This window comes from Balaenoptera musculus, chromosome 1, assembly GCF_009873245.2.
Source record: "Balaenoptera musculus isolate JJ_BM4_2016_0621 chromosome 1, mBalMus1.pri.v3, whole genome shotgun sequence".
NCBI classification, from domain to species: Eukaryota; Metazoa; Chordata; class Mammalia; order Artiodactyla; family Balaenopteridae; genus Balaenoptera; species Balaenoptera musculus.
In genome coordinates, this window is record NC_045785.1 from 155,021,945 (window position 1) to 155,034,511 (window position 12,567).

Below are 12,567 nucleotides of genomic sequence, written 5' to 3' on the forward strand. Positions count from 1 at the left end.
TATTTTCTCCCATTCTGTGGGTCATCTTATCATTTTATTTATGGTTTCCTTTGGTGTGCAAAAAAAGCATTTGAGTTTAATTAAGTCTCATTTGTTTATTTTGGGGTTTTTTCCCATTACTCTAGGAGGTGGATCGAAAAAGATACTGTGGTGATTTATGTCAAAGTTGGTTCTGCCTACGTTTTCCCCTAACAGTTTTATAGTATCCAACCTTACATTTAGGCCTTTAATCTGTTTTGAGTTTATTTTTAGCTAGGACTTCCAAAACTATGTTGAATAAGAGTGGAGAGACATCCTTGTCTTGTTCCTGATCTTAGAGGAAATGCTTTCAGCTTTTTGTCTTTAGGTACGATGTTAGCTGTGGGCTTGTCATATATGGCCTTTATTATGTTGAGGTAGTTTCCCTCTATGCCCCTTTCTGGAGAGTTTTTATCATAAATGGGTGTTGAATTTTGTCAAAAGCTTTTTCTGCATCTACTGAGATGATCATATGGATTTTATTCTTCAGTTTGTTAATGTGGTGTATCACAATGTTCAATATTCAGATATTGAAAAATCCTTGCATCCCTGGAATAAATCCCACTTGATCATGGTGTATGACCCTTTTAATGTATTGTTGGATTCACTTTGCTAGTATTTTGTTGAGGATTTTCGCATGTATGTTCATCAGTGATATTGGCCTGTAATTGTCTTTTCTTGTGGTAACTTTGTCTGGTTTTGGTATCAGGGTGATGGTGGCCTTATAGAATGAGTTTGGGAGTGTTCCTTCCTCTGAGATTTTTTGGAATAGTTTCAGAAGGATAGGTGTTAACTTTTCTCTAAATGTTTGATAGAATTCATCTCTGAAGCCATCGTTCCTGGACTTCTGTTTGTTGGAAGTTTTTAAATCACAGTAGCAATTTCAGTACTTGTGATTGGTCTGTTCATATTTTCTATTTCTTCCTGGTTCAGTTTTGGGAGATTTACCTTTCTAAGAATTTGTCCATTTCTCCTAGGTTGTCCATTTTATTGGCATATAGTTGCTGGTACTAGTCTCTTATGATCCTTTGTATTTCTGTGGTGTCCACTGTAACTTCTCCTTTTTCATTTCTAATTTTATTGATTTGAGCCCTCTCCCTCTTTTTCTTGATGGATCTGGCTAAAGCTTTATCAATTTTGTTTATCTTTTCAAAGAACCAGCTTTTAGTTTCATTGATCTTTTCTATTCTTTTCTTCATTTCTGTTTCATTTATTTCTGCTCTGGTCTTTATGATTTCTGTCCTTTTACTAACTTCGGGTTTTGTTTGTTTTTCTTTCTCCAGTTGCTTTACGTGTAAGGTTAGGTTACTGAAGATTTTTCTTGTTTCCTGAGGTACAATTTTATTGCTATAAACTTTCCTCTTAGAACTCCTTTTGCTGTGTCTCATAGGTTTTGGATCATCATGTTTTCATTTTCATTTGTCTCTGGGCATTTTTTAATTTCTCCTTTGATTTCTTCAGTGATCCATTGGTTGTGTGGTAGCATATTGTTTAGCCTCCATGTGCTTTATCTTTTTTTTTTTTTTGGAGTTTTTTTCTTGTGGTTGATTTCTAGTCTCAAAGTGTTGTGGTTGGAAAAGATGCTCGATACAATTTCAATTTTCTTAAATTTATCAAGGCTTTTTTATTGCCCAGCATGTGATCTATCCAGGAGAATATTTCCATGTGCACTTGAAAAGAATGTGTATTCTGCTGCTTTTAGATGGAATGCTCTATAAATATCAATTAAGTCTATCTGTTCTAATGTGTCATTTAAGGCCTGTGTTTCTTTATTGATTTTCTGTCTGGATGATCTGTTCATTGATGAAAGTGGGGTGTTAAAGTCCCCCACTATTGTGTGTTTATTTATTCATTTATTTATTTTTTGGCTGCATAGGGTCTTAGTTGCGGCACATGGGATCTTCGTTGAGGCATGCAGGGTCTTTTGTTGTGGCGTGCAGGCTTCTCTCTAGTTGTGGCATGTGGGTTTTCTCTTCTCTACTTGTGGTGGACAGGCTCCAGAGCACGTGAGCTCTGTAGTTTGCAGCACACAGGCTCTCTAGTTAAGCCACACTACCTCAGTAGTTGTGGCATGTGGGCTTAACTGCCCTGCAGCATGTGGGATCCTAGTTCCCCAACCAGGGCTTGAACCCCCGTCCCCTGCATTGGAAGGCAGATTCTTTACTACTGAACCACCAGGGAAGTCCCCCAACCCACTATTATTTTGTTACTCTTGATTTCTCCTTTTATGGCTGTTAGAATTTGCCATATATATTGAGGTGCTCCTATGTTGGGTGCATATATATTTACAATTGTTATGTCTTCTCTTGGATTGATCCCTTGATCATTATGTAGTGTCCTTCTTTGTGTCTTATAGCAGTCTCTATTTTAAAGTCTATTTTGTCTGATATGAGTATTGCTACTCTAGCTTTCTTTTGATTTCCATTTGCATGGAATATCTCTTTCTATCCCCTCACTTTCAGTCTGTATGTGTCCCTAGATCTGAAGTGGGTCTCTTATAGAATGCATATTTTTGAGTCTTGTTTTCATATCCATTCAACCAGTCTAAGTTCTCTGGCTGAAGCATTTAATCCATTTACGTTTAAGGTAATTATCGAAATGTATGTTCCTGTTGCCATTTTGTTAATTGTTTTGGATTTACTTTTGTAGGTCTTTTTTCTTCCCTTCCTCTTTTGGTCTCTTCTCTGGTGATTTAATGACTATCTTTAGTGTTGTGTTTGGATTCCTTTTTCTTTTTTGTTTGTATATCTATTGTAGATTTTTGGTTTGCAGTTATCATCAGGTTTTGATATAGCAGTCTCTATATAAACACGATTGTTTTAAGTTACTGGTCTCCTAAATTTCAGATGCATTTCCAATATTCTGCATTTGTCCTCTCCTCTTGTCATGATTGCTGGTTTTGATATCATATTTGTGTGTGTATGATTTCCTACCTTTACTGTATGTTTGCCTTTACCAGTGAGCTTTTCCACTTGTAATTTTCTTGTTTCTAGTTGTGGCCTTTTCTTTTCTGCCTAGAGAAGTTCCTTTAGCATTGGCTGTAAAGCTGGTTTGGTGGTGCTGAATTCTCTTAGCTTTTGCTTGTCTGTAAAGCTTGATTTCTCCATCATATCTGAACAAGAGCCTTGCTGGGTAGAGTTTTCTTGGTTATAGTTTTTTTCCCCTTTTTCCCTTTAAACCTATATATAGGTTTAACTATACCATGCCACTCTCTTCTGGTCTACAGAGTTTCTGCTGTAGAAACTTATGGGGATCCCCTTGTATGTTATTTGTTGCTTTTTTCTTGTTGCTTTTAATATTTTCTTTCTTTCTTTAATTTTTGTCAATTCGATTAATATGTGTCTCAGTGTGTTCCTCCTTGGGTTTATCCTGCCTGGGACTCTCTGCACTTCCTGGACTTGGCTGACTGTTTCACATATTAGGGATGTTTTCAGCTATTATCTCTTCAAATAGCTTTTCTGGCCCTTTCTTTCTCTTTTCTCCTTGTGGGACACCTATAATGTGAATGTCTGTGCATTTAATGTTCTCCTAGAGGTCTTAAACTGTCCTTATTTCTTTTCATTCTTTTTTTTTTTTATTCTGTTCTGTGGCAGTAATTTCCACCAGTCTGTCTTGCAGCTCACTTATCCATTTTTTCTGCCTCATTTATTCTGCTATTGATTCCTTCTGGTGTATTTTTCATTGCAGTTATTGTATTGTTCAACTCTGTTTGTTTGTTCTTTATGTCTTCTAGCTCTTTGGTAAACATTTCTTGTATCTTTTTGGTCTACGCCTCCATTCTTTTTCGAGATCTGGCATGATCTTTACTATCATTACTCTGAATTGTTTTTTGGGTATATTGCCTATCTCCACTTCACTTAGTTGTTCTGAGGTTTTATCTTGTTCTTTCATCTGGAACATATTCCTCTGCCATCTCATTTTTTCTAGCTTTCAGTTTGCAGTCTCCATTCTGTAGGCTGTAGGACTGTAGTTTCTCTTGCTTCTGATGTCTTCCCCCTGGTGCCTGAGTCTGTTCTAAGAGGCTTGGGCAGGTTTCCTGGTGGGAGGGACCAGTGCCTGTCCTCTGGTCGATGGAGCTGGGTCTTGTCCCTCTGGTGGCCAGGGCTGTATCAAGGGGTGTGTTTAGAGGGGGCTGTGGGCTCAGGAAGACTTTAGGCAGCCTGTGTGCTGATGGGTGGGGCTTTGTTCCTGCCCCATTGTTTGTTTGACCTGAGGCATCCCAGCACTGGAGCCTACAGGCTGTTGGGTGGTACCAGGACTTGGTGTCAAAATGGCAGCCTCCAGGAGAGCTCATGTCCATGAGTATTTCCCAGTACCTCTGCCCCAGTGTCCTTGTCCCCACAGTGAGCCACAGCCTCCCTCACCGCCCCAAGAGACCCTCCAAGACCAGCTAGTAGGTCTGGCCCAGGCTCCTATGAAGTCACTGCTTTTTTCCCCTGAGGTCCTTGTGTACACAAGACCTTGTGTGTGCCCTCCAAGAGTTGAGTTTCTGTTTCCCCCAGTCCTGTGGAGTTGCTGAGATCAAATCCCATTTGCATTCAAAGCCAAATGCTCTGGGGAATCCTCCTCCTGATGCCAGACCCCCAGGCTGGGGTGCCTGATGTGGGGCTCAGAACTCTCGCTCCTGTGGGAAAACCTCTGTGATTTAATTATTTTCCAGTTTGTGGGTTGCTCACCCAGCAAGTATGGGATTTGATTGTATCACAGATGCACCCCTCCTACTGTCTTATTGTGGCTTCTTTGTCTTTGAAAGTAGAATATCTTTTTGGTAGGTTCCAGGTTTTTTGTTGATGGTTTTTCAGCAATTAGTTGTGATTTTGATGTTTTCATGAGAAGAGGTAAGCTTAAGTGCTTCTACTCCACAATCTTGTCTCCTCTCTGACAAATTTAGACACTTCTTGATCTAAATTTTGAAACCAAATGAGCTTAACTTTTTATATGCATGTTTTATAAAAATATCTAATTCAAAACTAACTTTTTTTTTCTCATTTGTGGGATCATCACTTGATTTTATTTTTTTATAAGACAATGGACTCATGATATTAATATTACAACAACCTAACAAGCTTCTTTGTTTTCTTTTATTTTAACCAACCCCCAACCCTTTACAGATTAAGCAGAGAATCCCAAGAATGGATAATTCCAGAGTTAGGTAGTTCTAAAGCCTTTGCTCTTCCACCATGAGCTGCTGGAGCCTCACCTCTTATTTATTTATTTTTTTTAAACATTTTTACCCTGGAGGCACACAGGATAGCTAAGTAAATAACTAAACTTTCTTCCTTTAATCTTTTAGGAGGATTAAAATCTTCATAAAAATTAGTGGTACAGATTGACTCTAAAAAATTGTGTTTGTCATATAATGCAGTTACTAACTGACCTATCCTTTATTTCACAGGTACAACGGAGAAGAAGTCTGAAAAGAAATTTGGTCCCACAAATAAACCTGACTTCTTCTTTCTTCCCAGCCATCCCCAAGTGAAGAGAGAAAAATCAGAAGTGGCTGCTGTTGCCTGAGCTGCACATCAAATGGCAAGGTCTCAGTGATACTCCAGTCTTTATTTCAGGATGAAAGTGAGGGTCTATCAGACATTGTCACCCATCTCTGTATCCTCAGGCCATCCTATTGATGGAAAAGATTACTCAGGGTGTTCAGATGGCCTCATCTCTGAATACCATGCAAGCAGCAACATCCAGTTGGCCAGCTTCCTTCATACATGGAAATCCACTTACCGAATAAGGAATATTTCTTATTTACTGTCAGAAAAACGACTCATAAAGAAACAAAGAAAATCAACAGCATAAGTAGATCTAAAATAATATGGTTATCAATGACTTGTTTTCCACCTCCCCCCATTGTTCACCCTAATTTATAACCAGAATTATTATCAGAATGTACGCAGTAAGAGGCAAATTACTTATGTGTCATGCTATGTGCAGTATAAAGAGAATTATTATTACAAAGAAAAATGTGCCAGTCAAGCCTCTAGCTATTTGTCTTTTTCATTTAGAGAAATGTCATATGGAAGAAAATGCTCAGAGTTTCTTAGATAAAGTCAGAAGTTATTTGCATTTATACTATAAATGACTCCAGATAATAGAACTTGAATGATTATCTGAAGTTGCTGGGGTTCATCTTTTACTATTCATACTTTTACCTTTATTAATTGATTCTGATATTTTGATCAAATGATTAATTTCACCATTGGATACTCAAGTAAAAAATGAAACATCTACATCTGATCAATAATAAATGAGATTTTAAATAAGTCAAAGACATGAGGAAGTATCAAGAATTGAAGCCTGAAGACTGGCTGACCCAAGTCATTTTGGGAAAAATATTTGTGGTTCTAAGTAATAAAAGCATTCCTGTGTCAAGGGTTAGTCTACTTTCCCCAAAGCACAAGGCCACATGGGAAGAAAAAACTATGGTCCCTGAACATTTGATACTGCCTTTACACTCTAGGAAGTGTTCTATAATTCTTAAATCCCAACAACTTTGGAAAACTAAGCAAATTTTTTATTCATATGGATCTTATTCATATGAATAAAAAATTTCACTTTTTTATGTTTATTTATAGACATGCACTAATTTTTATTGTTCATAGGAATCTAATCATTTTTCCTACTGATTTTTTTTCTTTTAACTTTTTTCTTCACTTATTTTAATTACATTCAAAACTAAAGTTCCAACAGAAAATACTGAACATTAAGGTTTTTTAATTTTTTAAAAATAATTTGTATAATTTACTCAAATGAAAGAAGAGACTCCAGGAAAAACAGAATATAGTTATGGGAAATTGGCCCTAAATACCTAAGAAAGCCAGGAGATTCTTTTTTTTTCTTTAATTGAGGTATAATTGACATATAATATTATATTAGTTTCAGGTATACAATAAAATGATTCAATATTAGTATATTTTGTGAAGTGATCTCCACAGTAAGTCTAATTAACATCCATCCCCATACATAGTTACATTTCTTTTTTTTCTTATGATGAGGACTTTTAAGATCTACTCTCTGGGGAGCACATGGGGGAGCAGCTGGAGTGCAGGCACCTGAGGGTTGCTGAGGAATAAAAAAAACAAACAAAAAACAAAGATCTACTCCCAGAAACTTTCAAATATACAACACAGTATTATTAACTATAGTCACAGTGTCATACTTTACATCCCCATGACTTATTTATTTTATAACTGGAAGTCTGTACCTTTTAACCTCCTTTACCCATTTTGCCCCAGAAGACTCTTTTTTTAAAAAAAATTCTAAAAGTAAGAAGAAAATTCAAAGGAGTTTATGAAAATGATCTCATTTCCTGCCTTTCAATCTCAGTTGTAAAAGAAGGCCATTTCATCCCTAGGCATAGATTTCCTAGAACAAGACAATATTGAATACCCTTGCCATGCACTCAATTCCTTTAATGTGGCATTCAAGGCCCTAAATTAGCATCCCTCTCCTTTTTTGACTGAGGAATTCTCTCAAACCTCTTTTAACAGAAATATACAATTTCTTGACCCTCATAATTTTAAAAAGTATTTTGGAATTTTTGCACATTATGTAATAAATGATTGTATTTTAGTCAGTAAAATGTTAAGAATAGCAGTATAACTAATTATGTGATTATAATCATTTTTAATGATACACAAAATATGTAGAAAAATTTTGTCTTTTCCCTCACTTATCACTTAAATTAATCATTTAAGAAAAGGCTTAACTTGGTGACAAATGAATAAGAATATTTTATTTTAGTGTGGAGTTAAAATATTTACTAAAACATAAGGTAATGATTTCTGCTTCAGGTAATGGTAGACTACGTAGTTTGGACCAATCACTCCCACTGAAGACAACTAAGAAACACGGACAAAATAAAGAAAACATATCTATGAAGGCATCTGATCACAAATGGGATGGTGAAGCATGAATGTACCAGATTCTAGGGGAGGACTGAGGCCCAACTTTTGAAGCTAATTTTCTCCTGTAAGCATGTGGTGATTCAAGAATGGAAGATTAAGTGGCTAAGGAGTTGAAGTGATAATTAGGGCTAAAGGGACAGGGAATGGAATCCAGTCCCCATCAAGGTATAATCCCCTCTAGCTTTGGGTTGAGGCTCCAAAAACCTGCATATTAGAAATAAGAGTGACATAAAGCTAAACAGATCTTCACTGGGGACTACAGTTCTGCCTCCAGTTATTTTAATCCCTGAAATTGGACTAAGATAATCCTAAATTGCTAGAGTACCCAGGAGCCTTCAGAAGCAAGAGTACATACTGTGGAGAAAGATGATGTCATCTTAGGCCTTAAATGATATCTTTACTATTCCAAATATATATCTATGACACTACAAAAAATGACTAGGTACATGAGGACACAAGACAACAAGAATGACAACTGACAGAAAACAGCAGATAATAGAAACAACACCTGGGGACTCCAGATATAGACTTTAAAATAACTGTGCTTATTATATTGGAGGAGATAAAACACAAGATTTAGAATTTTAGCAGAGAAATAGAAATTGTTGATAAGAACCAAATGGAAATTCTAGAACCAAAAAACACAATGACAAAAATGAAAAACTCAGTCAAAGGATATAACAACAGACTAAGTCAACTAAAGAGAAAATTAGTGAGCTGAAAAATATAGGTTACAAGGAATTATCCATAATGATGCACTGAGAGATGGAAAGATGAAAAAAGGAGAGGGTAAAAGCAGAATTGAGATAATATGAAAAATAACAGTAGTACCAGGAGAGAAAAGAATAGGGTAGCAGCAATATTCAGTTAGTTTTCAAAACCTGATAAAAGCCTCTAACCTACAGAATCAGGAAGAGCCACTGGCCTTAGTCAAAATAAACAATTATTAATTAAAAAATGCAAATCCACACATTTCATAGTAAAATTGCTGAAAATTGAACAAAGAACAAATTATGGAAGCAACAGAAGTAGAAAAAGGACAAAATATCTTCAAAGTAGCACAATTAAGAGGACTTCTGCCAACTTCTCCACAGAAAAATATGGTTGTGAGGGGCCAGAAAACATAGAATGATATCCTCGAAGTTCTGAAATAAAATGAATGCCAGCTAAGCATTCTCAATCAAGGGGAAAATAGCTAAAAATCACATAGGATTCTGGACAACAAAAATCGAGGAAATTAATCATAGTAGAAACACATTAAAGAAAGTACTAAAGGATATTATTTAAGAAGATGGAAAATGGATAGGAGTTCAGAGATGGAAAATCGTATACAAGTGGTTAACTTAAATGAACATTAAGAGGATAAAGCAATAACAGTAGTGTCATAAAGTTTTAAAATATAGATAATTTAAAAATAGACAGGGGTGTGACCACGATTAGGCCAAGAGTAGGAAGACCATGAGCTCACCTACTCCCATGGGCAAACCAAAATTACAACTATTTACAGAGACCCTATTGGTGAGAATGACCTGAAGACTAACAAAAGATTTTCCACACCTAAAGATAAATATAAAGAAGGAACCATAACAAAATGGATAGGAAGCATGAAGATGAGGTATAGTCAAGACCCACATACCTGGGTAGACGACCCAAAAACAGAAGGATAATCTCAGTTGCAGAGATTAGAGGTTTGTTCCAAGGAGTGTGGGGCCTGACCCCAACATGGGACTCCCCAGACCAGGAGTTCTGCAACAGAAGATGAGCCCCCAGAAGGTTGGCACTGAAGGCTAGCAGGTTTACTGTATAGGAGAGCCAGAGAGCTGTAGGAAACAGAGATTCTAGTCTTAAAGGGCACATGCAAAAATCTCACAGGCTCCAAGTCCCAGGGCAGAGACAGTAATTTGAAAGACTCTTGTGTCAGACCCAATTGCTGATCTTGGAGAGCCTCCAGAAGAGGTAGGAGGTTATTAGGACTCTCCCTGGGGACCTAGACACTGGTAGAAGTCATTTTGGGGAGCTCATTCTAACACAAGGACACTGGTGCTGGCAAGTGTCATTTTGGAATCCTCACTCTAGCCTGTTAGCGCTAGGGGCTAACTGAACAACCAGCTGATCAGCACCAGTCCCAGAACCTCCCAGGTCAAGTAGCCAGCTGTGTGGGAACCCAACCTTGAACACCAATGGGCTAGCACCAGTTCCAGGAATGCCTGGGTCCCAAAAGCAGCCACCCTGGGAAACGGCCCTGCCTACCAATGGGTCAGCATCAGCTCTGGAGTACTATGAGCCACAAAACCAGCCACACTGGGACCTGTTCCTAACCACCAGCAGGCGAGCACCAGCCTCAGGATTCCTCAGGTCCCACAGCCACACTCCCCAAGGGCAGCTCCACCTACCAGGTAGACAGTACCAGCCCCAGGACTCCCTGGGCCATGAAGCCAGTTGTGAAGACTGCCAGCCCACTGTGTGTGACCAACTGGGTGGGGGCAGCAGTAGTTGGCCCTGTCACTACAGAAGGACCCACTCAGTGCACATAGGGGGAACCCTTAGAACCTATAGTTCTGGTGATCAGAAGGGAGTGTGCTACAGGGATCCATAGGATGTCTACTACATAAGGCCACTTCTCCAAGATCAGGAAATGTAAACAACCTACCTAATACATAGAAATAAAACCAGAGAATCATAAATGAGGCAACAGAAGAATATGGTCCAAATGAAGGAACAAGATAAACTCCAGAAGAACTAAGAAAAGTAGAGATAAGCAATCTACCTAATAAAGAGTTCAGGTAATGATTATAAAGATACTTAGAGAGTTGGATCAAGATGGTGGAGTAGGAGGATGTGGAGCTCATGTCCCCCTGCAAACACATCAAAATACATCTACATGTAGAATAATTCTCATGGAAAATTAACTGGAAACTGGCAGAAGAATTCTTATAAAACCATAGCTGCAAGAAAGATTTCCACATAACTGGATAGGATGGAAAAAAAGGCATAAGGTCAGTTCCTCTGAATCTGGGAGGAATCTGAAAGGAAGAAATGGTCCACACGGGTGGACCCTCACCCTGGGGAGTGAGCAGATTGAGCCACAGACTGGGTGTCCCAGTCCTGAGGTCCTACACAGAGGAGACAAGCCCACTTGGCTACTGAGAGAACTGCTGGGACAGAAGAAGGGCTGGAGAAGCCTAGACTCTACTTGCAAAGAGTGCATGCACGCTAGCTTGCCAACAGTCAGGGTAGAGAGAGCTCTGCGCTGGCTGCTGCCACCTCATCGTAGTCCCCAAAATCCAAATGGGGTGAACACCTGGCCCTGCTCACTCCACACCACAGCCTGGTGCATGATCTGGGCTAGCTTGGCCCTGTGAAAAGACTTGGCCTAGCTACACAGAGACAGCCCAGGGGGGCTGGGTATGGTCCAGGTAGGGCTGCAGTGGCCTTTGTCAGTGCTTACTTGGGTGATACCTCAGGAACCATCTCGAGTTGAGCAAGAGCCTGGGCCTAACCCACACCATGCCACAGCTTAGCCCTAGATCTGGGGCATACAGGTCCTGGGAGAAGACTGCCACAGAGGCAGCCCAGATCTATGGTAGCAGTTCAGCCACCTTAATTTCTGCAGCCACAACACCCCAACCCCCAACCCCAGCCTAGTAAACACTCCAGCCCCACCCATTCCATGCCAGAGCCTTGTACTAGATCTAGAATGAACACAACAGAGGAAAGGAAACCAAACTTGGGCTGCACCTAAGCAGGACCATGGATGCCTACACAGGTGATGCATCAGTCCTCTGTGAGCACATGGGCTTCCTTTGCTTCAGAACTTTCCTCCTGGGGCAGGGCAAGCACTCAAGCGGAATGGAGTCTGATCAAGCCCAACTCTCAGGGCTTACACTCCAACAACATCTACTTCAACTCCCCACCCCTGACAGGGTAGTGACAGACAAAGAGCAGAGAGGAAGTCCCGCCTCACACCCTACACAGGCTTTAGATACTCCAACACCAACCACACCCCCTTGATGGGGGCGGGGCAGCATACCCTGAGGAAAGATGTAGCTGGTGTCCATATCAAAACTAGCCCTTGTACCAAAGACACTGGACAGACACAGTCTACAGACGAATGCTCCCAAAAGAAAACCCCTTCAAAACCACAGTAGATAACTGTTTCCCCTAAATTCATAGAGACAGAGAAAGTTAAGTAAAATGAAAAGGGTTCCATACAAGATGAACTGAAACAGACCCACACCAAGACATATCATAATTAAAATGGCAAAAGTTAAAAGATAGAGAGGACTCTGAAGGCAGCAAGAGAAAAATAAAGAGTCATTTACAAGGAAACCCCTATAAACCTATCAGCTGATTTCTCTGCCAAAACTTTGTAGGCCAGAAGGGAGTGGAATGGTGTATTCAAAGTCCTGATAGGGAAAAGCCTGCAACATAGGAGACTCCACCCACTAAGATTATAATTTAGAATAGAAAGAGAGATAAAGAATTTCTCAGACAAGTAAAAACTACAGGAATTCAGCAATACTAAACCTATCCTAAAAGAAATGTTGAAGGCTCTTCTCTAAATGGAAAAGAAGCAAGAATATTTAGGAAAGGGGAAATCCCAATAGGAAAGGCAAATATATAGTAAGGATTTCATATC

General features: G+C 39.2%; 1 protein-coding gene and 1 long non-coding RNA gene across 3 annotated transcripts in view; one reads left to right on the forward strand and one right to left on the reverse strand.

The window, feature by feature from the left end:
• Window positions 1–5,497, forward strand: part of WDR64 (WD repeat domain 64) — a 151,920-nt gene extending 146,423 nt beyond the window's left edge. For both annotated transcript variants that reach the window (XM_036837824.1, XM_036836998.1), the window contains one exon: window positions 5,414–5,497. In XM_036837824.1, coding sequence (XP_036693719.1) covers window positions 5,414–5,497 — 84 coding nt within the window. The remainder of the gene's footprint in view (window positions 1–5,413) is intronic.
• The window catches only part of LOC118888218, a 66,226-nt gene that overhangs the window by 18,555 nt on the left and 35,104 nt on the right, over window positions 1–12,567 (reverse strand). The gene's annotated exons all lie outside the window — the stretch shown is intronic.